Genomic DNA, 27,492 nt, shown 5'->3' on the forward strand with positions numbered 1-27,492 from the left:
CCGCGCAGGACAGCCTAGCACTAGGGCTCTGTCATAAGCCACACGTGCTGATAAAGTTAAAGGGTGTGCACAGCTCTCCTCACACATCCTGAGCCTGGCGTGTGCAGGGCTGGGGGTTTTCATCAGCGTGTCCTGCTCTCAAGCTTAGATGCTCCATTTTACCAGTCTCAGTTTGATAGCTCAGGGGGATCTTAAGGGATCAATCCGCCCCAGCAGCCCACAGACAGCAACAGCCAAACATCCACACAGACCCACAACCAAAGCACTCATTTACTTCCAAGCACAGCAAGAGGTTTCACAAAGTAAACTTGCACATCGAAGCAAATGAAGAGGAAGGGTCAAGAACAGAATGAAGCTCAGGATCCTCACCATGACAGGATGAGGGCTGGGAGAAAGAATGACATACACAACCTTCTCTGTTTCGCTTCTGAGAAAGGAAGACGTAGTGCAAGAAAAGCTCCTTGCTCTGACGAGGGAGCAGACAATCATGCTGCATGACTTTAAGTTGGGCGATGTGCAGGAACGCTGCACAAACAAGTGTGCAGTGCAGCCACCCGCATTCACCTACCCATGTGAGAGAATAACACCACGGTAACCTGCAGCTTTTCCATCCTGATTCCCGCAAGGTCAGAACACATGAAAACCCTTTAACATCACTGTGAACAGACTGAAGCACAAGCCACTTCACACACACACAAGCACACACTCAGTATCTTATTGCGTGAGCCCAGAATAAAATAAAGTCCTTTGCTGTCATAAGTTACCACAGAAGTCAGGTGCAATTTGTCAGTGTTTGTGCTTGGAGTATCTGACCAGTCTAAGGACGAGCTAAAGTCTGCTTCCGTACCCATTCAGCTGATGAAATGCAGAAAGGATGAAGAGAATTTCAAGAACAGAAGGTTAAAAAGTGAAGCAGCAATAACTGCTCAGCAGAGAGGGCTTTCTGACACTGCTCATTACGTGGCTCAATGTACCAAATAATACAAAGATCCAAGGAGAGAAGTTCACCTTTCCGGAGCAGCATTCTGTAGGTGGTCTCCAGTTCAGAGATCTCCTGAGGGGAAGGTCTTTTAGCAGTAGCTGCAATCCATAACCGCCCTCTATGAGATGTGTACCAGGTCCTGCCCTCCACCCTAGAGAACAAAGGAGAATTTAGGACTTATATTTCAACAGAAATCCCACACGGACAGATTTTCAACCTATAGTTTCGCTATGTAATTCCTGTTGCTAAGCATTGTCCTCACTATATAAACCTCAAGCAACTCGTCAGCACTACAGAGAAAAGCTGAGAGGGGCAAGAAATAACGCCACAAGCAGAGCATGTCCTCATTCCTTTAGAGTAACAGCAAGAAGGGACATCAATCCCCTGCAAATACAACAGTATGTCGGATGCGAGCAGGACAATCTGCTCATACAATTTGCCTTCAAGCTCCAAAAGTTACGCACAGTGAGCATGCAGTCTAGGGACTAATAAAGGACCACACATCCGTATGAAGCAGTCGTTAGCGGCGGCTCTCAGGGATCCCAGCATGGGCACTTGACATCAATGCTGCGGCTGTATCAGAGCAGCTGACAGCATCCCCAGCCCACCTCGATGCAGCTAAGATTTTTGGCATCTTTAGCTGGGGAAGTGAAAAAGCTTTGCTCTCTAACATGAAACATTCTTTGAAGGAAAGGAGAATAAAGACTAAAGAAGAATCCTTGTTCTACATTAATGGCAGGAAAGGCGAGTTAACATGCCAGAGATGCCCCAGGTTGAAGGAGCTTCTCGTTGGAATCCGATTCCTAGGCCAGAGGGGAAAGGTGATGGCAAGATGTGGGGTGTTTGTTTTTTGATTGTTGTCTATAACAAAAGCCGGTGCCACTATCAGCTTATTTATGATGGACAAAAAGACCAGAAGAACATTTTCATCTTATTTACCTTTCAAGTCACAGAAAGGTATGCCCTGACTATACTGCAGAAACCTCAGCCTCTCTCTAAATTTACCCTCTATAAGAAGCTTGTACCTTCCAGCTTAGCTACTTTCATGAAAAGCTGGTGAATCTGTTTTCTCCAACCACCAGTACGCTGGATAAGAAGCACAGCTTCCCATTTTACACATCCCTCACAGTTGTTTTCCTCTCAAGAAAAGGAATGTTTCGAGTGCTAGGTAAGCCTAGGTGGATTAACAGCTGGCAAAAACCAGCTCTGTACAGCCATTGTACAAAGCGAGTCTGCAAAGGTCCTCCGAGGAACTTCACATCTTGCAAGATGTGAAACAAGAGCTGGTCAGAGTAAGCCATGGTTTGTGCTACCCCTTTACCTTTTGATTCCTCTTGTGAGCAAGGACGCCCAAGGCTGGTGCATGCTGAGGCACCAGCCATCATCTGAGATCTCCTGTAACTCTCGATCCTGAATCCGCAACCTGTTCCGCTCTGAGCCAAGTTCATCTCCAGCGTCCATGGACCGGATGGCTTTCCTGTGTGGGAGCAAACCAGTTTGGTCCACCCACTTCAGTGTTCAAAATAAACAAGAAAAAGGTTAGTACCTCTCTAGTACCAACGTACATATATCAAGTGCAAATACTATTTGAAGTTTCCCTTCCCTTAAGGACAGCGTTAATATTCTCATGGGGATCATTCTTTCTTCCTAACAAGCAGGATGCCGCACTTACACGCCATACTTTGGCAGAAGGAAAAGCAAGGTAGTGAATCCACTGCGTGGCTCTTCCTTTCTATTCATTGCAGCTAAACGATGGATTTAAAGAAAAAAACTGCATGCTGGTGTCTCAAAGTATTCATAGGAAGATACAAAAAAGCATAATCACTGCTGACAACACCCAAAACTGGTAATCATCCAATTTCCAAAATGCTTAGCACATACCCATCATGTCATGATTGAACTGGAATTAGAGGCTAGAGATTATGCCCACTGAGAACTGGAAATCTGGCAGAAAAGGCTTCATTAATAGAGCTGCAAAGTGACACTGCCTTAGGAATTCTTCCAAACTCCTGAAGAGGAGGCAGGAGACTAAAACCCAGATAAACCAAACCTCTCAAGGGCTGGGAACAGAGGTTTGCCAGTGCCCTACTCTATCTCCAACTCAGATGGCTAATGAGGATCTCTGAGACAGGGGAGGAACGAGGAGCTACTACAGACATGCTAGAATTCACAGTTCTTAAACTCAGCTCTCCCCAGATTAGCCAGCTCTCTGGTGTAAAACATTCATCCCATACTGACCAAAGGAGCAGGCTGAAGAAGATGGGGATTCACTAAAACACCAGAACTCGGAGTCATCTTTGTTTCTGGGCTCCCGGCTGGCTTGCTCAGTGTGCCGCAGTTAATGGCTTCAATGGTTTCATCCAGTCTGCAAACACAAACAAGAGGCATGAGAATATCCTGCTTCCCTCTGGCAACATCTCCCTCCTCCCTGCGCAAACAATTCTGACCCAAGGCATTTATTTCTCTCTCTTTTTTTTTTTTTTTAACCACCTCCCCTAACTAGACAATTTCCTTGCTTAATTTGAACAGCCAGTCTTATCTATCACAGAAACTCGGCCTGGTTGGAAGATGTGACTACTTGGTTCTGGTGAAATAGTCCTGCAACATCTCTTTCCAGAGCACCTTTATTTTTAACAATGCCAGCTCTGTGCAAGTCTCACACAGGTGGGCATCTCAGCAGACCTGTGCTGGAAGAGATATGTTGCAAGCCAAAGAGACCCCGGAAAAGAAAAGGATGGAGGAGGGCATCCTAGCATGAGAGGTGCCCTTCAAGAGAATGGCTTGTTCAGCTTTCCTTACACTTGCTCGTCTGGATTCAGCCAGACCACCATCTGTAATGATTTTCACCTCCCTGCTCTGAGGCATGCCTTTGTGCTGCCAGTTCTCACTCACTTGCTGTGGTATTCAGCCATACCGCTGTCCTCCTCCAGGATCTGTCTACCAGCAAAGTCGATGGTGATTTTTTTGGCAAGCCGGGAGGCATGGCGCAGCTCCCGCAGCTCCTGCTCTCTCTTCTGGAGGGCCTCCCTTTCTTGCTTGGAGAGCCACTGGTTGGAGTCCGTAGCAAAATAATCCGATTCATCGTCAATGACCTGGGTTCGACGCACACTGGCAAGAAACAAATGCGATGGCAGATCAGCACAGCAGGACAGGCATGCAGCGCTGCCTGCCCCAAAGCTTCCCTTCTACCTGCTCCCTCCTGCTCTCTCCAGAGAGCTGGACTGTCAGGGACACAAAGCAAGGACATCCGAACAGGACACATTTCAGGGGCTCACTCTTGTTTCAGTGAACGTGAACACCAAAGTCCAACGTTAAGGTGTTGGTAGCTACTGCCCAGGTTTTATATTACGGAAGGAACTCCACAACATTTCTGTTAGAGGCAGCTTTGCCTGCCAGATAATTTATTTCACTATAGTCACAGCTAGTACCTTACCTTGTCCTGTCAAATTCCAACAACTTGTCTTTGTGTTTCACAGCCATCTCCAGGCCTGCTTTGAGTCTAGCTTCTTGCCGAGGCAGTAAGTCTTTGCTTATGGCATCCAAATTCCCTGAACTTTCAGCACCTGAGAGAAAAAATAAATCACAATTCAATATTCAGGGACGGGATAGTTGTTTAAAGCCTGGTCTTGGTGGGGCTGGCTGCAGAAATGCCCCCTAAAACAAATGCCATTCAAGGAGCAAAAAGAGGCACCGGGATCGGCACCTTTCTAAACCAGGTTTTGATTTTCCCTCTAGCCCCTTTTCACAGACTCCTTCCTCCAAAGAGGAGAAAGCACTTAAATGCTAGTGACAATGTCAAGGCAGTGTTTAGAGAGAAAATCTTAGCATTTGAGTCTCTGTTAGCCTTTCCCTAACAATTTGGTCAATGCAAACTTTGCCCATTGTCAACCGCAGGCCAAATTACCTCCTAAGCATTGTTACTGCTACAAAGAGACTCTTGGCCACAATAGATCGCTGCCAAACGCTAGTTGCGCACAGAGCAAGCCTTGCATCTGCTGCTGTATGAGCTTCTCACAAATGAAATCCTCCCCCAATACACCTCAGCAGGTTTTTGAGACCAGCTATTGTTAGAGGAAGAAATATATTCCCAGCAATGACCTCTTATTTCTTACCATTTCTGGCAAGGAGCCAAAACCCAACCAAACAAACAAAAGGAGAGAAGGTCTGCCTCACAGCCACAATGGAACAAGCCAACGTATTTCACAGAAGCAACACGCAGCGCAACGCCTTTATTTCAGGGAAACAAAAAGGCCTGTATTCCCCTATCTCCACCAATCCCCATTTTTCCACTCCTGAGCCAAACAGCTATCCACATTTCAGCCTTCACCTACACAGATAACGTTAACAAAGCAAGATCCAGCAGAGCAGAAGTGAAGGCCAATAAAACATGTAACAAAGTGGGATCCTGAAGTACAACAGGATCTCTACAGGAAGATTATAAACAGACCGACTGACCAGCTATTATTCCCGAGGACTTACAGGACCTCCTGCAGCTCTATTCAGAAATTGACACCGAGACACAAAGTAAATACTTCCCCAGCTCCTCAGCAAAGTTTATTTTTCAACCAAGAACACCGTGACCTTGGCTATATTTCAACTAAACTCAGACAAACATCCCCGTAACGCACAGGTCTTCACTGGGAGACTGGGTATTATTTCCTTTTGCTTTCCTTTACTCTGTTCTTATTTTTAGCTCCCAAGATAAGTGTTAGATGAGAAAAGCCATTAGAAAATATTAACCAACACCTCTCTAGACCCAGCAAATCAGATAGCAGCACTTCATCTTCCACAGCACACATTCCACATGGGACTTATCCTAATTTTCAAGGACTGCTGCAGCGATCCAGTTCATATGATTGATTCAGGAATGCCTAACAAGCAGCCTCAGGGCCTCTGGGTAAGGACATTACACGCTGCCATCTGACACTTGCACTTATCGCCTCCGCTGAAGTCCAGAGATGCTGTCGAGCGGATACAACGAGCCAACATCCCCGCTACCGTTGTACACCAGGCAGCAATGGAGGCAAGTGGCTCAGTGAAGCCTGAAGCAAACACAGCTCACAGCCTGTCCTGGCAATTTATGTCCCCGAGAAACATTAAGGTGCCAGCCCACAAGAAAATATTTCCCTTAGATTTTGCTGGCAATTCTTTATAACTCAGGTGAACAGATCTAAACACCTTATACACCACGACACAGACGCTCGTTCCTTCACATCAAGGCAAGTCGGACAAGTAGCAGAGCGAAGCACAGCAGGGCTCCTGCTGCTGCACAAGGGATTGGATTTATTACTTTACAGCTTGCTACTAACCTGCCATGAGCTTCTTCAGCAGCTTCTGGCTCTTGTTTGAGTCCCGCTGAAGAATGTCCTGCTCTTCTTTAGTGCATACCTAAGGGGAAAAAACAACAACAAAGAAGGCTAGGAAGGACATTGCATGCATGACCAGCATCAGAGCTTGGGGCAACTGTTCAAAGAAAGCTGTTTAAGGTGGCCAATGTAGCCCATGCCTTTCCTCCTTCTGCATCATCTACGTGGGCAGAATCCTGAAAGCTTGCTCTTTACTACAAACAATCCCTGAAATCTGTACAGCCTGCCTTTAATTGGTTCTGTGGACAGACACACCGCCGGGGTCTCTCAAAGGACAAGAAATGCACTCTGAGCTTCCCTGAACAGATAAACAATGCTTAACTCATGGGTCCTTTCTCTTGGTTGACCGCTAGGAGTTAAACAGATCTTTGAAAAGAGCAACAAATCTGATTTCTAATGTTTTCTTCATCCAACCAACATTTCCTCTCTGCTGAAATTAACCTTACTGAGCCTGTAGTCACTACCTTGCCCCCTTTCTCACAATACAGGACACAAGAGACATCCCAAACGACGCACACAGCACAAGTGCTGAAGGAAACAGCACGTTACCCTGGCCATGTCTTCTCTCCCTTACAAGCCTACCATGGCTGCGCCCAGGAAGCGGCTGAAGTCTCACATGCATTTTGGGCACTGCTGCACAGGAGACAGCCATAAATCAGGCAAGCTTCAAAGCGATGCAAATTATAAGGGCAACCTCTCCGCTCTCTGAAGCCGCACATCATAAAACCAACACAAAAGTGACTTAAAACCACAACGGTTCTTCTTCCCCTGGAAGGAGATGGTACAGGTTCTTTCCTGCACAGCTTCAGATTTTCGAGCACTTTGCTAAGGGAGCTTTGATCTGAGCAGAGAGGCTAATTCAGCCCCACGCCATTTCCAAACCCTGAGCAAACCCCGCTGCATTCCAGCACAGCAAATAAAAAAACAAAACACCTCATTACTAACCAGCGAGCCACAAAACAAGCAGGGTCCGGAGCCCTCCTGCTCACAGACAATGCGCCCGCAAACCAAGCAGTTGTTGATGAGCTTGTGCTTCTGGCCCAGGCACTCGCAGGCGTGACGGCCGGGGATCAGGACGGCCAGCCTGTCTTGCCCTTCCTTGGTATACAGGTTGACATATTTGGCCTTTTTCTTACAGGAATTGTTGCTGCTGCCGACTCCAGTGCTGTTCTCCTGTGCCTGAGAAGCAAAAATAAAAGGAACAAACTGTATTCAGACTGTAATATCAGCAGCAAAGAGACAAGCATTGACACCTGAGCAGGCTGAAGAGACTCAGATAATCATTATTCTGCCTAAATGGAATGAAACTTCCCCAGATTCACATCAAGACAACTGAAAGGCAAGCTTAGACCCGCCAGAAACAGTCCAAGGGCTCTTAGCAAAGCAAGGACATGAGGACGTTGCAGGCCCATTTGATCTCTTTGCTGCCTCTGAAAGCTGAAATTGCTTGGGCCTGGATGGCAGGTGTGCCGTCTGTCCTCTGGCCCGGTGTTATCAACCCTCTGGTATTTAACAGCTTCAAACAGCAGCTCAGCTACTCCCAGACACACACTCTCACGGGCTATTTAGATTACAGCAACCCCCTCTTTGTAACTGTGAAGTCCTGTGTGCGCCTGTCCCCAGAAACAGAGCTGCTGTTGGCAGATGGGACCTCTTCCCTCACAGCCAGTTCACCAGCAAGAATTGTTTGTGTTTTCCGCCCAGCACAGCCACTGGGGCAGAGGTTTGCCATGCCCTGCATGTTCAAGTTTTTAGCTGCAATGTAAAGTCTTCCCGTTCATGACTTGGCATCAGTGATGCTATAATTCACTGCTCTGAGTTTCAATCAGGGACCACGCATATGGGTTTTGGATTAGGCTGAAATAGAGAAATCCTGATCAGAAATGAAGTAAGATACTTTAGACGATGGCTGAATTAATAACCTGACAGTGGAATTCTCTATTTTCTCCCTCAGCCTTTCCGTCTTGATCAAAGAAACAAATCATTCCCCCACCCACCTGACGTCTCCAGCAGGTACCAGCTGAGAAGCAAATAGGTCTGGAGGAGTTAATCCAGCGCAGAAATCATTCCAGAGGGACAGAACAAAGCCACATCAATCCTGCTACTGTTTTTTTTCTGGCAATACTCAAAACCAGATGCTTTGAAAATAAGCCCAACAGACTCCAGGCACAAACCCATCTCGTAACACTAGTTGAGGCTGGTTTCAACCAAGAATTACACACTAGCCATGACGAAGAAAAAACAGGACTTACTGCCCTTGCCTATTTCAGCAAGCATCACCCCTACATAAATGCACTCTCCAGCCTTTACTTGTCCTACCTATGACACCTGAAATTTCTCTTGCAGCTCAAGCACAGCATCTCTTTGCCTCTCTCAGTGACAGTAAAGAGGATTTCTAGGATCCAGAACGCCTGTTTTCTTTCACCCCTGAACAACAACTCCCTCCCTCCTTGCAGCACACTCAAGAATCAACCCGCTCCCTGACCCAGCCTCTAGCTCCCATGTCACTTTTCCCAACAAGGGCGCCGAGCTGTGGCATTAGGACACCTTTTGTCCTGACTGCTTTCACCAGCTTCCTCCACGCCCCGCTCTCAGCCACGCTACTAGTTTAGAGACAAGGAGACAACGCGTTTCCAGTTCCTCCAGCTCTGCCCAATTGGCTTTGTTGCCACTACCAGATCCAAACACTACTACTCAGAAGAAACATAAGCAGATAAATCAACCTTGGTTAGCAAACCTTGACAGAGCGTTCTCAGCATTTTTACTAAGTTGAAAGATAACTGCAAGGAAATGGCACATCAATGTCCATTTTTAACTGCACAGTTCCAAAAAAAGTTATTTTTTTTTAACCTCTACAAACATTTTAAGCACTCGCACTTTCCCCACTACAAAAACATCAGTTTAAAAACATAACTAAGTTCCGCTATTTATTCAGGTGCAGCCCTGGCTTTTAGGATTTGGATGATGCTCCACAACTTCGTGGCAGGGTTGCACCTGGATAAATCACAGGATTCAGCTTTGGGATGTGCAACGCGCTTGACATTTGCAGCACAAAGGACACTAAATCTCACTGCAAATCTAACAAGGCAAGTCCAACGCAGCACGCTTCCACACACTTATTTCCACGGAGCACACTCGTACGCTTCAGACAGCGACGCGGTGATCTGCTGCATTCGATACAGAGCAGGAGCGCAGCTCTCCAGCTGGATCCACCTAAGGAAGGAGGTCAGGTTCCCAGCAAGTAGCTGTAACGCTCTGGGTCAAAGCCCACTGTAGAAGAAATAAAATCCAGAAACTCAGCCTGGGCAACTATCACAATATTTGACCTCAGAGATCACCACGTTTGATGTGCTTACCCTCAGAAACAGTTCTGTTGAATGGAAAACAAGTCTGCTACAAAATGTGTTAACTAACAAAAAGAAAGGCAATGAACACTTGCTGCATGGGTTTGTGCTGCCTGGAAACCGCAGGATTCTCATATTCTGCAAGTTCTTTTGTTGGAATTTATGCACACTTCAAACCATTTGTCCACGGAATCGAACAGCATCTCAGGAGGGAAACAGCCAAGCCGGACTGCCAAACCAAACCCAGCCTTAGCTCTCAGGTTCCTCTGCCTGGCAGTCAAGGCCTCCTCTCTGCAGCAGCAGGAGCCTGGCAGCCAGAAATGTGTCAGTTGTCAATTGGAGCTTTATTTGGTATGACTGGCAAGTTTTAAATTGAGCAAGGAGGAATGTTTCACCCACGTGATGGATTCTTTAACTCCACAACCTTCAGAACTCCGCTCTCGCCCTCTCCAGGTCTCTTCTCTGCCCCATGGCAGTGAAAGACCCCCGGACGCATACAGACAGACACACGCACACAGTATGAGCGCTGCCTGTCCAGATTGCAGTCGGCTTCGAATCGAGCTGCTGCACCGGAGTGGCCGCCCCTCCCCATCCACTGGGACGCGCCGCCCCACAAGGCTGGTGCTCACGTACCAGCTGCACCCACCTTGGCCAGGTCGAGGGGAGTTTTTACTTCCTCCACATGTGCGCTTGGCTCCACATACGCAGGTGTTTCCTGTTTGTTCCTGCCTTTGCGTTTCCCCTTTTTTGCTTGGTCTCCAACCCGAGGCACTTCTGAAGTCTCTGGAAAAGTCCGTAAGCACAAAGAAAGGCTCGGGAACTGACAGCAAGAGGAATACGTCCCTGATCCCCCGCGTTCAGTTGGGGAATGAAAACTGACTTCACAAATAGGATCGGCCACTGGCATTCACGGCAAATAATTCTCTATAAACAGAATAACTGAGGCAAGCTCACTTGATTTTGCAATTCCTCCCTCCCCATACCACTCACCATCCTTTTTCCGATACGCTGGTAAGGGCTCAGAAGGCAGCTGTGAGGATTTCCGCCACCTGGACAGCAGTTCTTCTACAAACCGACTCTTCTTCCCCTCGGTCCCCTGGAGGAGGTCAACGACGTACTCCCGGATCTCGTCCTCGTTTGTTATTGACAAGATGTAGCTGCAAGGGGGCAGGATGCAGAGGAACGGGTAAGGGGGCCTTGGTTCTGAGGGCACTGGCAGCCTGATCCTGTAAGTTCTATTAGCTCCATATGCATCTCCCCTCTTTGTAACAGGTTTCTGTGTAGTTTATGGTAAGGAAAAGGTTTTCTAAGAGAAATACTGAGACAGACACTAGGGGAAATCCCTTATGGCTTTCCCTCAAAAAAAAAAAAAAAAAGGAGGGGGGAACAAGCTATCTTTCTTCCCCCTTTCCTGGCCAAATTGACATTCCCACTGCCCTTTCTGCCAAATACTAAAAAACTCTCACTCAGACATTGCTTCTTCTCATACAACACACACAAATAAATAAATAAATAAATAAAAATAAACCAACGACAAGCTCCTGGTTAACCACACGGAGCCAGCATCACCCCCCTCTCCCCTCCCTGCCACCTCCCGGTGCCCTCACATCTCAAGGGATGCCAAAACCAAGAACAACCCGAGGCACAATATTTCCCGTTTGCGTTGGCCCGCAGAGGCTGAGAGGAAACGGGGAGAAAACCCAAGAGGACCAAAGGACAAACCGAGGAAGCTGGAGGGGACCAAGGGCCGGAGGGGGAGGGGGGGGGAGCTGAGGGGGAGCGGGGGGACCCCAGGGCAGGGACCGAGGACCCAGAAGCGCCGCGAGTGACAGCTGGCAGCGGCAGGAGGGCCCGCTGGGTCTCGGCAAGGGTTGAGGGCGCCGAGCGGAGCCCGCACGGCCCCGCCGGCTCCCGCGGCCGCTCACCGCACGACCTCCTCGCCCACGTCCAGCCCGAAGTCGCCGCGCAGGTGCTGGACGCACCAGGCCAGCAGCGGGCTGGGCGCCGCCATCTTCTGCGGGGGGCCGGGAAGCGGCGCCGCACCGCGCCCGGGCGCTCCCCCCGGAAACGCGGCCGCGGCGCTGCCGTTCCGGGCCCCTCCCGGCCCCCGGCTCCCTAAAACCACCCCTACACAGAGACCGGTCTGTCGGCCAGTAGGCAGCGGTTGTTAAGCTATTTGTCATGTATACACGCGTATATACGTGTTTATGTTTCCATTCGCGCATTTCAAAGGGCTTGCTGCTTTGGGCAACGCAATAAACAGCAGGTGGGCCTCTGCAGCTTGTGCCATAGTCCGCTTTTTGAAAAGCAAACAAAAAGACACCCAAAACAGAGTGATAACACATGGTTCTTAGCTCACGGGTCTGTTCCGTGTGCGCCAGCACCAGGAGAGAGAAGGGAATGGGGAATTAATCCACCATTAAAGAAAAAAAAGACGACACTAAAAGCCCGATTAGGAAAAGAGGCATTAACGTGAACATAAAAACACTTTTAGATAAGGGAGCAATAACTGTTGGAAAGGGAGGGAGTGTGTTTGCAACCAACATCTGCTGAAACATTGGGCACATTGCAGAAAGGGAGCGAGGTCTCTTCATAACACAAGTAACAGAGGCGGCACAGCGAGGCCCTCGCCTGCCCACGCCTGTAGGGCGCAGCTGGGAGATTCACATCAGGGAGACCACGATGAACTTGTTGGAGCACAATCTTCCACTGAAACCACCCCCCAGTGTCTGGGCTCCACGCGTGGTGGGATGAAATGAAGAGCCATCCTTCCTCAGGCAGAGCAGTTCTCCCCCCCGGTCCCTGTGTGCCCGCCAAGCATCTGGGAACCACTTGAAGTCTGGTGTTGGAAACGAAGTGCAGTCTTGGACCAAAATGTGACACGTTGTGGGGCTTTCCATGCTCCCAGCCAGGGTGGCTCTCTGACTTCTTTTAAAAAATGCTGTAGGCAGACAGCAAACTGTTTGGAGCTAAGGCTTTCACATCTGCGAGTGCCTTGGATGGGAACAAACTTCCCTTGCCGGTGTTGGCGGCACTGCCTGGCAGCTGAGCACAGCCATCAGGGCTGGTCACAGCGGGGAGCAGTGTCACTCCTTCTCCTCTGTCAGTTCATCCAAATTTGCACTGTTCAAAAAAAAATGGTGGAACAAAGTTTTCGTTTGGAAAAAATAACAATTCCTGTCAGACACCTCCCACAGAGAGACAATAGCATCATTGCTCCAAGCCAAGCACAGACTGCGAAACAACTGCGAGAGCGTGATTGTGCCCTTAAATTAAGTGACGGGGAGGAAGAGAAGTGCCCGCAGAGCAGGAGAGGCTGATGCTGCCTCTGGGACAGAGCTGAGCTGCCAGAAGTGCGAGGAGCCGGGACAGAGGGCAGCGTGCCCTAACGCTGCTCCAGCCTGGGGGTGGCCGTCTGTGGGGCAGCACTTAGCCCCAGCTCCCAGGCTGTGCCTCAGTGGAAGGGCAGCCCTGAGGAGAGCTGGCTGCCACCTCCTGCCTGGGGACCCGCCGGGGCTGCTCAGCCTGGCCCAGAGGCCCAGCAACCAGCCGCAGCAAGCACCAGAGGCCTTCGGCAGCGCTCTGGCCTGTGAAGGGAGGGGGGCCAGGGGCACGCCGCCCCAGCAGGAGGAGGTGGGTGCCCACCCGCGTCCTGCACGGGGCCGGGGTTCGGTCCTCCTGCAGAGCTCTGACCCAGCCGGCCGGACCCTGCCGAGCGGGTGTGCGATGAGGTGAAGCTGTGGGAGGTGCAGAACCGCGCCTGGGGCGATACCTTTGTGTCCTCGGAGAAATAATGTCTCGCTATGAACAGTCTCTTCTGGTGAAACTCAGCTTTGGTATCCAACGATGTCGGGGGGGTGCCTAAAAATGGGTGCGGTAATTGGTAGTTCAGGCAAATTCTCTGTGCTCAGACAGGCTGTGTTTGCATGAAGGCAGCAGCAGCGCGAGTCTCCAGAGCTGTCAGCCCTGTTTCAGAAAAGCTTTGGGGACTGCCAGCAAGTTCTGTGTTTCTGAAACAATTGCTCTACCTAGCTGACACTTCAAAGATCAACTTGTAGTCAGTGCTACTGACTAAAGAGGTAACGGTGTGAAACATTCTTTAAGACAATATCTCTGTTCTCTTCTCAAAGAACTTGAGTGTTTCACAAATGCAGATAACCCTAAGCTGTTAGGGAGGCCATGTAAGAAGCTCTCCCAAATTATCTTGAAGGCCCCACAAAGCAAATGAACAGAAAGACTTTTAATTGCCTCCTACCTCTTGGAGAAATGAGAGATGCTTGTGCTGTAGTGCTCCAAAGCTTTCTCCTCTTCCACTTGCAATTTGTTTGTCTGAGTTAGGACTGGGTGCTGAAAACACTATAGAGAACACTCAGTCCCCTTCTAAAACAATGTACATCCTCCCAAGGTGTTCTGGAAGAAGCAGGAGCTGTACTTACTCAATTCTGCAACTTTTTTTTATCATTATTGGAGCCTTGCAAGCAGCTGCCGGTCAAGTCCTGCTAACTCTTGCATTGCTAACACTTCTTACAGAGCTCGCCCCCTGCCACCGGACCCTGCAGAAGATGGCATGTCCTCTGAAGAAGAGCAGGCGTGATCTGACCCCGACTTCCATAAGACATTGCGGCCTCTGTATGTGTATATAGTTTTTTAAAAATTTGTTGTTTCCATTTGTTATTAAACTTAAGAGTTGTTATGGCTTATGTCCAGCTGTTGAACAGAACCAAAAGTGTAAGTTTTACAGAGCACAAGAAAATTGTGGTAAAATTATTGTGAAATTAATATATGTTTTTGAAGCTTAGCATTCAGAATGAGTCACTGCTTTAATTTTTACCTTGGTTCCTTGACTTCCTCAGTGACTCCTGCACTTATCTTTTAATTGCTTTTCGCTTGTCTGAGACTTGCATGATCATGCTGTTTCTGTTTTTAAAACACAGATCTCTGATTTTCTAATACACAGAAGCATTCTGAAAGTCCGTCTGTCGTGTCTTTATTGAATTAGAAATTGTTAATGACAATCTCTTTTTCAGAACAGGGGAAATCTGGATTTGGAATGGGACAAAAAAAAGTTGAGGTGTAAGGGGAGTTGTCACTTGCTAACATCTTGTACTGCATCCCGGTACACAAACACAGTGTGTGCACGTCCCAGGGAGCAGCGGGGTGAAAAGATGGGCTTGGGGATGGGGCCAGAGCCTCAGAACACTTCACCGGAGGGAGACACCAAGTACTCATGCATTTTAAAGAAAAATAAATTACTGCAAAAGGTTCTGAGCTCAAAAGAGGATGTGACTTAATTAGAGTGGGATACGGCAGTGTGCTGGTGCGAGGAGCCCTGTCCTCTCCCTGCTGAGAGGAAAGAGGATCCTTCCCACCCCTCACAAGCTGTTTGGCCTGCTAGAGGTTAAAGGTGAGGTTGAATTAAAAAAAAACTGTGTTGTTCTAATGTTTGTCCCAGGGGAAGAGTAGCACAGCCTCTGGGTTGCTCTGACACACAGGTCACCGAAGAGCTGAAATCGTATGGTGTTGAAAACAAATTCAAGACGAGGATAAACTGGCTGTGTGCCTGTGCTTTGTGTGACTGCACCACATGACAGAGATTCCCCCATGCTGTGGCACTTCCAGCACTTTGGGGCAAACACTGTTTTCTAGAGAACTTCTTAGGAAAAACCATCAGCTGCAAATTGAGTGTTATTATTGCTACTATTACTGTGAGGTAGTATTCACTTTGGAGTTTCAGGTTCCTGACGCCACTTCTCAATTGTTGTAAGTTTAAAGGATTACTTGATAGCAATACTCTCTTGTTTAAATCCAGATGAACGCTGCTACTTTTTTAATGGGGGGGGAGCGGGGAGGAGGAAAACACAAAAACAGCTAAAATCCAGTGGTCTTGAGTGCCCTGCGTAAGGAGGTTCTAAGATTTAGTTAATAAAATAGGGGCAAGCAGGGAAATGCCAGCAAATGTAAAACCAATTACTGTGTCCCAGCACTGGCTGATTTATTAATCTCAACTCATTAACACACGTACGAACATCCACCAAGAAAACAAAAAAGAAATACCCCGCACTGACAATAGATGTCAGCAGCATCTCCAGCTATCAGGTACTGGGCCATGCCAGTGGTTAGGGCAGCACACATTTTGCCCTTTTCTGTACCAAAAAGTGTCCGTGCTGTGAAGAGATTTGATGGCACGTAGGAAAGGGGCATCTGTGTAGGTGATACGTGCAGAACGTGTAAGCAGTGGGATGTGGGACTGGAGCTGCTGATTGTTTCCTGAGACTCGGCATTTCACAACAGGTAACAGTGTCACCAAAATCTCCCATTTTGCTGCCTAAATTGCTGCGGGTTTCCCAAACCCGGCACGGGAGGGAGCCTGCTCCCCCACCAGACCTGTTCTCATCTCTGACGTGGGGAGTGTTCTCCAGAGAGTCTGGCTTGGTTTTCTGAGCCCTGATCTTGAGAACGTCACAGCCAAGAGAGCATGGATGAGTGCTGAGCTGCCCTGAGGGGCCCCCACTGGGATGCCCACCCACGTGTGACAGGTCCAGGTGCCCCAGCCCCGGTTAGAAGGAGCACCGGGACCTTCTCGGGGTAGTGTTGGCCCAGCCTCATCCCCTGGGTGGTCCCACCATCGTCTCATCTCATTGCTGGTCCCACCCCCTTGGTGGGTTTTGGGCCATCGAACCAACCTGTGCCTGCAGAAAGCAAGGAAGAGGGTTGGTCACCACTGGGGTGGCCCAAATTCCTCTTCTCCCTCTGCACTGCCGCTCCTGGGGATGCGGCGATGTGGGGACGGAAGGGGAAAAGGGCTCGGAGGGAGGCAGGGGAAAGAGCAGGGAGGGCAGCGTGGAGATGGGGAGATGCCGGTGGGGTTAGCTGCTGGGCAGAGGGCCTGCGTGCTTCTGGAGGAGCTCCTGGATGCTCCAAAAGCATCTGCAAAAAGCACAAACGGTGCTGAGAAAAGGAAAGGGTGACGTTTAGAAGGTAAGGAAAAGGGCGTAACGCATCGAACTTGAGGTCCTATGCTGCAAAATTGTCTTTGTTTGGGCAGCACGGCTGGGGAGCCCTCGTGCCGGGAGCGGGACGGAGCAGATGGCGCTTTGTGATCGACGTGGGCCGGGCTGGAAGCACCTTCTGCCTCTGGAAGGAGGCCGCACGGGGAGGAGGCCGCTGGGTGTGGGAGCTGACGTCCCCACGGCAAGGAGGCAGATGGAGAGGAGGGGAAGGGGCCGCCAGCTGCCGTGTGACCCTGCGGCTGTAGGGCCACGGCTGTTGGGGCCAAGCTGCCTGCAGCCCGCGTTCGCAGGCGGTTTTGTGATTCCCTAGGGGAACACGGCTGTTAGCGGGCTGTGCCACGGCGTGCCTGGTGTCTGCGTCCCACCGCTGGCCTTCCCTGCCTCCTCCCGGGAACGAGGCCTCCCCGCTGCCGAAACTGCGGCTGCGGGTTCAGACGGCAAAGGGGCTGCACAAAGCGCCCTGCCTCGCACGGTTCCTATGGATTTATGTAAACGTGAGGCCTGGGGGACCGCGCGTCCTGCTCTGGATGGGACGGTTACCGGTTACCGCCAGGGCAGGACGAGAGCCAGCCTCCCGCTGCCACCCTGGCGCTGGGCGCACGAGGGGAGCCGCTTTTCAGCCCTTTTACCCTCGTTCTCTCCCCCTGCTCCCAGCTCTTCTCCCAAATCACCCCACAACAGCAGGGCTCCCGGGGCCGGGCGTCACGGGGGTGCTCCGCCAGGTGCTGCGGGAGCCCGATCGAGCCCCGCGTGCCCGCACGGAGCCGGGCAGACGCGGGGGCCGCTTGTTTCGCCCCCTCCCCGTCCCTTGTTCCCCCCCCCGCTGCCGGCCGGGCCCCGCCGCCCGCTTCCGCATGGCAACCGCACGCCGTCGCCAGGCCGGGCCCGCCGCCCCCGCGGCCCGGAAGCGGAGCCGGGCGGCCCCGCCGCTTCCCTGCCATAGGGCGGTGCCCGCCGGGGGGGCCGGGCCGCGCCGGCCGTTTCCGGGTCAGCGCCCGCCCCGGCGAGCGCGGCGGAGGGAGGAGCAGCGGCGGGCCCGGCCCGGCCCAGCCCCGCGCCGCCGCCGCCGCCGCCAGGTAGGGCCCGGGGGCCGGGGGCCGGGGGGGGGTTCCCCGGCGCTCCGCTCGGCTCCCCGCCGCCGAGGGGCTGCGGGCGGGCAGGGGGTGGCCGGGGCTGGGCGGCCCGGGCTCGCCCCGCGTTCCGCCCCGCGTTCCGCCGGCTCCTTTGTGCGCGCCGGGGCCGGGGCTCGGGGGCGCGGTGCCCGCAGCCAGCAGGGCCCGGCCCGGCCTCGCCCGCTGCCACCCCCTCTCCCACCGGCCCTGCCCCGGGGCTCGCCGCCGGTCCCCGAGCGGCCCGGGCGCAGCGGAGCCGCGGGGCTGAGCCCGGCCCCGGTCCTCTCCTTTACCCGTGACCCGGCGCGGGTGGGAGCGGCTGTGCTGGCCGCGATCCGCGCCCGCAGAGCCCCCCCCGGGATGGGGCCGGGGCCGGGCAGCGCGCTGCGCCCCCCGGCCGGCATCCCGCTGGCCGCGGCGGTGGGCGAGCGGAGAAGGGGAAGCTTTGTTCCCTCCCGAGCCCGTGCCAGACGTTAGCAGCGCTCTGCCCCGGCCGCGTCCCGAAGGCACAAAGAGCGCCTTTGAGCCCCGGCGGCCGGGGGGTCGCCGCCTCACGGCTCTGGAGGCCGGGGAGCGGCCCCTCGCTGCCCGGGTTCTGGAGGCGCTGCCTGCGCAGGGGAGCGCTGCTGGCGGCGGGGCCCCGCTCTTACCCTGCGGGCTCCTCTCGTCGTGCGCGGACGCGCGGAGGTCTTCGCCGTGGGCAGGCCTGGGGAGCTGCCGGAGGTGCTGCCGGTGGGGAATCTCGGTGACCGCCGGTGAGGCGCGGCTGTCAGGATCCCCAGTGTAACCGTCGGGGCGTTCGGCAAAAGGGAATTCCGCTTCAGCGAGGTTTAAAAAGAAAGGCGTGCTTAGAGAACTTGGAGGATACCAGTGAGGAACCACCAGGAAAATCTGCTCTCGGTGCTGAAGTTGCTGCTACCGGCGTGGTGGTACCCCAGGACAGGTGGCACGGAAACCTTTTGGCAAAAAGCGCGCTGACTCTAATGAAACATTAGACCCTCAGGTGACAAAATCGGTGCCGTACACTCGTGTCTTGCATACGTAGCTGTGCTCTGTTTAGGTACAAGTGTTTCTTCAAATGCTGGTTGCCCTGAAATTGCTTTTTCTGGACTCAGCAAAGCGCCCAGCTGGTGCCTTTTCCTTGTTGCTCTTTTTTTGGAAGAGCTGTTGGGTTGCGAAGACGAGGCGCAGCCCTGCGGAGAGCTTGCTCTGGGAGTCCCCCTAGCAGAGTGTTTTCAGTCGCTTACCTAAAGCCCGCCCTGGTTTAGGCCAGTCTGGGTTTCCTGCTGTGTTGTTCTGCATGGGAAAACTCTTCTGCTCTCCCCTGGCCATGACGGTGGAGAACTCGCTTCGGATTCTTACGGCAAACTTATTTCCAGGCGGTATGTGCCCCTGTCTTTGCACCAGCGTTGCCTTTTTGAAAACATCTCTCCTTTCCTCCAGCACTTTTCCAAGAGTGCTCTGCTCTTGGCTTCTTATTTCCAAGCCACCTGCCCCAGCCTCCTAGTTGCTTTTTTCCAGATTATCTGCAGATCTCTGCTCCACGCGTGTTTCTTTAAACTAATCCCTGAACGTGACTGGCCAGAGCAGGGCGTGCGGTGTGGGGGCAGGTCTCACGGGGATGCCGCACGGTGTCACGGATCATTCCTTTGTGCCAGTGTCTCTCACCACTCATTCAGGTCGGTGGCTCTCAGGTCACAGCAGAAAGCGTATATCCTGTGTCTCTTTCCCTTGGATTAAAGAGCTTCCAGTTGCTAGTCCAGCTTTTTGCAAAGCCTGAAGCACCTGGCCTTACCTTGTTCCGTCCTGTCCCATCTATATTTCTCTTCCGTAGGAGGCTTTATGCTGTTCCAGCTCTCTGTATTGCCAACAATTCAACTTTTTGTGCCAAAGTTGCTGTTGCAAAGTATTCAGGTAAGACTGATCTAGCAGCCAGGGCTGGAGAACAGCACTGCGAGGGGAATTGTTAGCTGGCTGAGGGCAGCCTTGTCCATGGCCAGTTGCTGCCTACCATAGGCTAATTTACCCTTTTTTTGTGGTGGATATCTTTTAAACTGAATTCCAGCTCTTGTGAAACAACTGGTTACTGCATGTCCTCAGGTTAACAGATGGAGTCCTGTATGATGCCCGAAAAAGGGCTTCCAGGGGAGACCGGTGATCCATCTGGCCCAGCGTCCAGCTAACTGGGAACCAGCAGCAGATGCCCAGGGATGGGAGCGCACAAACATGGCAGATCTAATCTGGGGAAATAATGCTCTAATTTTTCCTCATTCCAGCAGTTTATGAACTTCGAGGTCATAACACTTGAATTTAGTGCCCTTCCACAGATCTGCCCACTCACTTTGAATCATCGTGGTTTTCGCAGGGAGGCACAAAGCTGGACGCTGAGCCTGTAGCCTACACACAAGGAAGGGACAAAAAACAAGAACAAGGTTGTCAACTTAATAAGTTTCATAAATAAAAAGTTAATAATAAAAAACTGACAAGAAGCAAATTCAGAACAAATTCCTTCCTCGCTTTCCCCACAACGTTTGGGATTGTAGGAAGCTGCTTTTCATCCTGGCGGTCTCTTGTCCTGTCTGAGCTGTGCTGCTCTGCTCAGACTTTCCTTTCCACATCTCTTCTCGCTCTTCTCCTCGCTCCCGGCCGTGCCGCAGCCTTCCTGCCAAGGGGATGGATGGCACTCGGTGCGAGGCTGGTCATCCCGTCAGCTGGTGTCTCTTTCGAAAACGTCATATGCTGTGGATTTGTATTTCATTCTCTGTTATTGTCTTCATAATTACAGGCCCTCTGCCTGTCCCTCAGTGATCAAAAGCCGCGGTGCTGCTGTTTTTTGTGGAATACGCTGCGGTAGCCCTGGTGTCCCGGTCCTGGGCGTTGGCCTGAGCTCCCTCTGTCGCTTTTCATATTTGAAGTTCGTCGTTCCTGGCATGCTGTGCTTTGACTCTATCACCCACTCGTATCCTGAGGTTTTACTGCAATTCCTTAGAGTCGTTGCTCTTATTTACTGATAATGTTAAATTATTCAGGGTAGCAAATGTTGTCATCTCGGTATTGCCTTCCCTTGCACAGTTCAGTAGAGTTGAGCAGGGTGCTGCGGTGAGTCCCCTTCGCTACAGAACTGACCAGTGATGCTTTTCTTTCCCAATTTTTTTTTTTTTAAACCGGTTGCTTATATATGTGAAGAATTTTTCCTTTTATTCCACGGTAGTTTTGTTCCCTGAAGAGCTCTGGTGAAGGATCTTGTTATTTAGTATACTTTTTTTTTTAATGAAATATATCAGCTGCCTCTTTCATGTACTCTCACTCCTTCAGGGGAGGAAAAAAAAAAAAAAACAACTCTTAACTACTCCTGAGACATGACTTCATTTTATAAAATATAATTAGCCCAGTGTCCATTTAGTCTGCTCTTTAGGACAATTCTGACTTGCCCGGTGTGGCTGCCTGGTTTGCGGCTGCTCAGATACCTCTGAATTGCTCTCTGTTCCTGACTCTGTCATGTCACTTGTACCATGCTGATTTTTGTTTTTTCTAGCTTTGATTTTCATGTTACTAACCGTAATCCCAGTAGGATTTTTTCGAGGAGATGAGGTTCTTGTGAATCAGCTTCTCTTCCCCCAAAAGCTGCATCATCCTCAGACATGTGCTCTTCTAGCTGCTGGCTCTCTGCTGAAGTGTCAGAGGAGTCTTTAATCTTGATTTCGAGTGCCAGTATCCTGGTGCTATTTTGATTAATTCAGACTTCTCGTTCTTCCAATTTTCCCCAAAACTTCTCGGTTCCTAATGAGTCGGAGCCTGAGTGTGGGAGCAGTTCTTTAAAATGCTGTCACAGAACTCTTGGTCATCAACTTCCCATTCTCAGCCCCCAGAAACTTCCCTTCCTCATATGACAGCAGCGCTCGCTCCTGTGGACCACGACCAGCAGCTCCTTCCCAACGTTATTTAAGAGCGCGTTCCTCCAGACACAGGCGGCTGCTGGACAGACCCCCACCTGGAGCTACGCGGGGCTCATGGCACTGAGGAAATGATGGTCATCGCGTGGTCGTCTTGATCTGCAGAGAGCCGAGAAGACCAGAGGCTTCGGGGTCTAGTGGTGTAGAGAGCGCAGGCTGCAGGGTATGCTATGGCGAGGTAAAATCTCAGACTTGTGCCTCCTTAGTTGTTATATTTCATACTAAATCCCCATGACCTTTCTCTTATAGAGGGAGGAGGTATTCTAACGCCTTGCTAAAATGTCTCTTAGATTTCTGGTTCATCAGACACTTCTACCTTTTGAAAGGCCGCTTATAGAAATAAGGCAGTTGACAAAACCAGCACTGAAACGCTGCTAATCAGGGTGAGATCACCACCATTTTCTCCTGGCTCTTCATATGTTATTTCTTCCTTTAAAATCTATTTAGAGAGGCTCGCTCTGAGAAATGGATGGGTGTCTCTTACCTGTCTGAATCTTCTGTTTTGGTTTGCTCGTCTGTGAGCAAATCTCTTCTGGATAATAACTTAATAGCCTAAGGAGTTGACAGCAATTCTACCCAGAACATTAGTCTGACAGTTTGTGCTTTGTGGAAGACAATTGAATGGCGTGGATGCGTTCCTCTTAGCATTTAATGCAGAAATTGGAGGTATTCGTTTGTGAGATGGAGAAACTGTTTTCCTGTCTGCCTCTGCTTTCCTGCTCCTCTTTTTCTCCCTTATGATTGTATTATGACATTCCTTTAGGCTGGCAAAATTGCAGCTGTTTATAAAGTGAAGTTTTCTTCGCAGTCCTGAATCTGCAGTCATTTTTCTGAAGCTGTCATGTTTCTGTAGTCTTCTAAGGTGAGTTGGCCATATAGCACATGGTACATTACAGAAGGCCACAGAATTTATTAATATCTTGAGTAGTTGTTGTCCCCTACGTGTGTTTTAATGTATATTGATGAGTCCTGACAAGTCTGTGGCTTGTGATAAAGCTGAGAAATATCTGGAATAGCAGTATTCTGCAGAACAACTCCTATTTTTCCCAGTTCATGAGAAATCACTATTTTAGTGCCAAAGTTCGGTTAAGGAAGTTGTAGGAGAAATGTACTTAAACTCTGTGAAGCCAACCTGCTTGAAGCGTGTATTTCTCAAAGCTATTCGTTTTATGTTGCAGAATATGGTAACTTCCATCTTAGCAATTTGCTGCGGAGCTCAATTCATAATTTAAATTGTCTTAGGTGGCAGTAAATCTTGCCTGCTTATGAGGTTGAAAACTGCATGAGCTTCTTCTCAAATACTTGCCTTTGTTACACCTGTAATGAGGGTAACGTCCTGTTTGCAGAAATAACAAACAAACTGTTCCTTTGCACATTCACTGAGTTACAAATCAGAGGGTGCATTCATATGCAGCCTTTTTTTTCCCTTTCACATTAATAGAGAACACTACAGGAAAAAACACTACAGGCAATTTGTTTGCATATGTCTAGTCTTGCTCATGGCAAGGAGAGGAATAGGAATCGAGTTACTAATCTTTGACAGTGTTTTTTCAGCGAGTTTCTGATGTGTAGCAGTCTCAGCGTCTGTCTTGCTGGGTTTTCAAGTCTTCATTCCTTGTCAGTCAGAATTCCTTGTAGGTTTGACTTCTGTTTATTTAGGTCTATTAAAAAATATAAAAATGAGGGGAAGTCCTGTAAAATGTGGCTTATAAAGTTTTTCCATTGACAGTCACAGTTCTGGCAAGTGTAATGAAACAATTCAGCTTCTCTGAAATTTGGTGCAAGTTGCTTAATTCCAAGTCCTGCCGCAACCCTGCTTTAGCTACTCTGGCTGTCCTTAGGTACCTTCTAACTGTTCTTGTAATGCACAAGGCTGACTTCTACAGCTTCGTTTTATTTCCTAGATCTTAAGAGAACAAGTTTGAGCGAACAAATGAAACTTATTAACCTGTAACATCTTACTTTAATGAGGCAGAGACCGCACACTTTGTAGTTGTCTCTTTTCAAGTGTGTTAGACTTCAAAGGTCTCACCTTCGGGAGGCTGATGGAGGCTGGCTCCTGCTGTTGCTCCGCGGCAGAGCGCTTTTGGCAGGGCTGAAGCACCAGGTAGCACCGCGCTGCTTTGCCATGGGAGGGAGGGACTGCGGCAGCGCTTGCATTAAGCAACTCCTTGGATGCTTTGTGAGGAAATTCCAAAATGCTCCGTGTGCTTCCACCAGGCAGTGCGGTTCTTCCCCGTGCCAGAAAGTGCTTGCTGCCTGTTTACACGTTCATCTTGCTGGGTGTGGATTACCTTGGCTGGCTTAGTGAGCTCCGGAGCATCGGTGCCAGGTCCGATGGTTTGGGGGTCCTCAGGTTCTCTGGGTCATCATCCTGGGGCCGAGATCAGGCCTGCAGCCACTCAGGCATCTGATATTGCTTCCCAGCTGTCCTCTATTTGGAGAGGTTTTGACAGGTTTCTAATCCTGAAAAAGCTCTGTGCAGTGTTGGCAACGCTAAAGCTTCAGTTTTACTGGTGATAGATGCAACACCAGTGCTGGTAAATCAGAGTTAGGCGGTGTTCTGCTCCTGCAGAGTGTCTGTGCTGAAATTTGTTATTCAGTGGTTGAGATTCAAAGCTGGTATTAGGCTCCAAACCGCTACGCAGCCCTTTGTTTTTGTCTGGACTTACTGGCTACAGCACTGGTACTCGGTGTTTTTTTATCGCTTGTGTTAGCAGTTACTGTGTGTGCCAGAGTGCCTTCGCTTGTCGAGATCTATGGTTTGGGGCGTGGTGTGCTGGAACCACTTGTTCTGTTCTTTCGGGTCTCTGCAGAAAACAGAGCTTCGACAGCAAGGAGACAACGCGATCTACGGCAGGCTCTGGGGATCCCTCCTGGCCGGGGGTGCTGCAGTGGTGGGCTCAGGTGCAAGGAGCTGCAGGGGTGAAGGTCGGATGTTCAGGCAGCCTCCTGTTTTCGAAGACTCAAGGGAATGGAGTGTGACTTACAGGTGTCTAGCTGGACCCTGCGTGCTCAACATCCAGCACGAGAAACCTTATGTTCTTGTTGATTTGGGGCAGTGATCTCAGTAATCCTAATTTTGTTCTATTAAGTGTGATTGAACTAATGCTCCTGTTCAAGTGTTTTGCACCAAAGTAGGTTCTTCAGGGTCTGCGAAGTCGTCAGGGCTGAGACAGACGGCGTAGTTGTATTCCTCAGTGAAGTCTTCACACCAAACTCTCAAACTTCCATTTTGAATGTAGGTTCTCTCAAACGCTTGCAGTGATTCTGGACTTCGAACCTCGCTTGAGCGCTGTGATGCTTCCGTGGGCTTGCTGCTGATACTGATCCGAAGACCCAACGCAGCTAGTGCTGCTGCTGGAGAATCTGAGTCATCCCCATCTTTCTGGCTTGGGAAATTAGTAAATGTGTCACAAAGCTGTTTGCTGTGACACCTTTTGGTAAACTGGAGCTTGTCTTCGCAAACTGTTCAGTCAGTCTCTGGTAACATTTACAAAAGCTTGGAGAAATCCCTGTGTTGATCAGCTCTTCCATGGCGTTACGCTTGTAGTGCACGGCGTGTTAGAGTCGGAAATATGCTTGCTAAGGAGGTGTTCTAAAATACATTTGTGCTGAAACCCCATCTGTTAAACCTTCTTGAACTCCTCTCTTACCAAATCTAAAACTGAACGTAGTAATAGTTTACGCCACTTGAACAAACCTACCTTAAAACGGAGCGGCGGCGTCCTGATGCTAGTTCTGTGTAGTATTTAAATGTCTCCTCTTTCGATGAATTGCGATTGGGCTCCCTGCTAATAGCTTTGAGATCATCTGCAATTAAATGGAGTCACGTCTTCCGGGGAATTTACCCTTGGACCCCTGCTCAACACCAGTACCCCTTCTTCCCAGAACTAGTAGAATTGCCTGAGGCACAGGTGGTTAAATTTAGTCTTCTAGCAAGCTAGGTATGACCTTGTAACAACAAGGACTTCTTCCACTCATCTATAGATGCCTAAATCAGAATGTAAAGGCCGAATTTCTGTGGTGGACAGAGCTTTGGGGATCAGTGACGCTGAAAAGCTTTTTGTGTTGGATAATCGGCTGCTGCTTGCAGTGCTGCTGCTGGCAGTAATTCCGTGTCTGGATGCGGTTCAGAAGGCCTACAAGTGATCTGCTGGTACAAAGTGATCCTCACCGATGGGTATTAAGGCTTCAAAGAGGACAGAGATGACGTGGTGTGTAGTGGGGATTACTTGGTAATGAACACTTCCAATTGACAGCTATGCTGAAGATTAGGGATGGGAAGTGGAAGTTGAATCAAAGTGTCTTCATATGGGTGCTATTTCCGAAGCCTGTGAATGGTAATATTTGCATTCAGGGTGAGGTTAAATTCATCTGTACAAAGCAGTGCATTATTCCAGCTTCTGGGAGAAGTTGTCAGGGTGTGAGACGGTCTCGCTTTGCACAAGGAGGTAAATCCACACGGCACAGCACGTGCCAGAGCTGCCCAGCTCTGTGTGCTGTCTGCCTGATCCTCTGTGTTCACCTTAACAGCTTTTTGTTACAGCTGATTCTAATTAAATTCATAACTCGTCCTACGAGTGTAATAAGGAGGTTACCTTAATGTATAATGGGGTTTCTGGAGCTCTTCTGCCGTCCCTGAAAAATGCCACACTTCTCTGCAGATGGTAGCACGCTGCCAGCTGAATGGGAGAAGCTGGTGCTGGGAAGTAGAACAGGATTTTCGAGTGTCTGCTGTGCTTCATTGGGTGCAGGAGTGCAGTGAGTGGTGTGGTTTTTTGGCTTGTGAAGGAAACTCTTTGCAGGTGAGTGGGCAAAGCCCTTAGCAAGGGCACGGCTTGCTGTTTGGGGCTGACAGGATTTATCTATTCTCTCTGCCCTTGACTGGGTTGTTGTTGGCATGCTGGTCTCTTGCTACAGGTAGTATGTGTTGTTGTTTTAATTTTTTGGAGGGATGAAATCTTAATCTGATTAAGTACTACGGTCATTGAGTAACGCTGAAGGAATTTCAGTGCGTGAATGTCTGTGTAAACGTATTGCGTTGTGCGTTTCTGCCTGTTGCATCTTCAGTGGGAAACACAGAGAAGGGCAGCTGGAGGCAGCGGAGCGTCTGAAATGCCTGAGCCTCTACAGTTTGGAAGCATTTCTTTGAAGAGCAGGCAACAAAGCTCTGGATCTCACTGTTCTAGGAGTCTGTGGAGGCTGCCGGCTTAGATGTGTTCAAAAAGTGGTCAGAGAAACCCGCGGTCCACAAGATGAACGCTGGTAGGACGGGGCAGGCATGTCCGTGCCAGCATCTGTGATCTGCTGCAGGAGCTGGCTGAGCTCACTGCTCCGCGCTGTCGTGGAGGGACAGAACACCAGCAGAGGATTTCTTGTTGTGTTCAACTATTCCTGCTTCATGAACCCCCTTCTTTGGAAATATCGGGGAGAAAATACTTGCGAAGAGCTCGGGAGGATGGCTTATGGATACCTAGAAGAAGGGAGCTCTCGAGGTGCTTCTCAGCATGCCGTACATAGCTGCAGCTCTCCCGTCTGTGCATAAGCAGAGGAGATTTCATATAGCATACTGTGGTTTATGTGTAAAGGCATTTCAAGGTGGGATGGGTAGAAACTGAAACTGGAGAAATTTTAGAAAGGGACAAATTAGGTGATTGAACAAGAAGTTCTCGGTCACTTTAAAAGGGAAGATTCTTTAGATTCCACCTTTTTTGTGCAGCGA

The 27,492-nt window shown here is 50.0% G+C and overlaps 2 protein-coding genes across 4 annotated transcripts in view; one reads left to right on the plus strand and one right to left on the minus strand.

Annotated features, from left to right (window-relative positions):
* TRIP4 (thyroid hormone receptor interactor 4) overlaps positions 1–11,778 on the minus strand; it is a 32,317-nt gene extending 20,539 nt beyond the window's left edge. For 2 of the 3 annotated variants that reach the window (XM_083849566.1, XM_083849564.1), the window contains exons 1-10: positions 11,618–11,776; positions 10,683–10,849; positions 10,339–10,475; positions 7,294–7,527; positions 6,292–6,370; positions 4,416–4,545; positions 3,875–4,090; positions 3,221–3,347; positions 2,304–2,491; positions 1,009–1,133 (exon numbers count right to left, since the gene is read on the minus strand). In XM_083849566.1, coding sequence (XP_083705692.1) covers positions 1,009–1,133; positions 2,304–2,491; positions 3,221–3,347; positions 3,875–4,090; positions 4,416–4,545; positions 6,292–6,370; positions 7,294–7,527; positions 10,339–10,475; positions 10,683–10,849; positions 11,618–11,703 — 1,489 coding nt within the window. In that variant the 5' untranslated portion in view covers positions 11,704–11,776. Of the gene's footprint in view, positions 1–1,008; positions 1,134–2,303; positions 2,492–3,220; positions 3,348–3,874; positions 4,091–4,415; positions 4,546–6,291; positions 6,371–7,293; positions 7,528–10,338; positions 10,476–10,682; positions 10,850–11,617 lie in introns of all 3 variants that reach the window. The other variant, XM_083849565.1, reaches the window with a different exon arrangement.
* A 5,881-nt stretch (positions 11,779–17,659) lies between these two features.
* The window catches only part of CSNK1G1 (casein kinase 1 gamma 1), a 141,420-nt gene continuing 131,587 nt past the window's right edge, over positions 17,660–27,492 (plus strand). The window contains exon 1 of the mRNA XM_083849567.1: positions 17,660–17,778. The gene's annotated coding sequence lies outside the window, so the exon portion shown is untranslated. The remainder of the gene's footprint in view (positions 17,779–27,492) is intronic.

Source organism: Anser anser, assembly GCF_964211835.1.
Source record: "Anser anser genome assembly, chromosome: 10".
Classification (NCBI taxonomy): Eukaryota; Metazoa; Chordata; class Aves; order Anseriformes; family Anatidae; genus Anser; species Anser anser.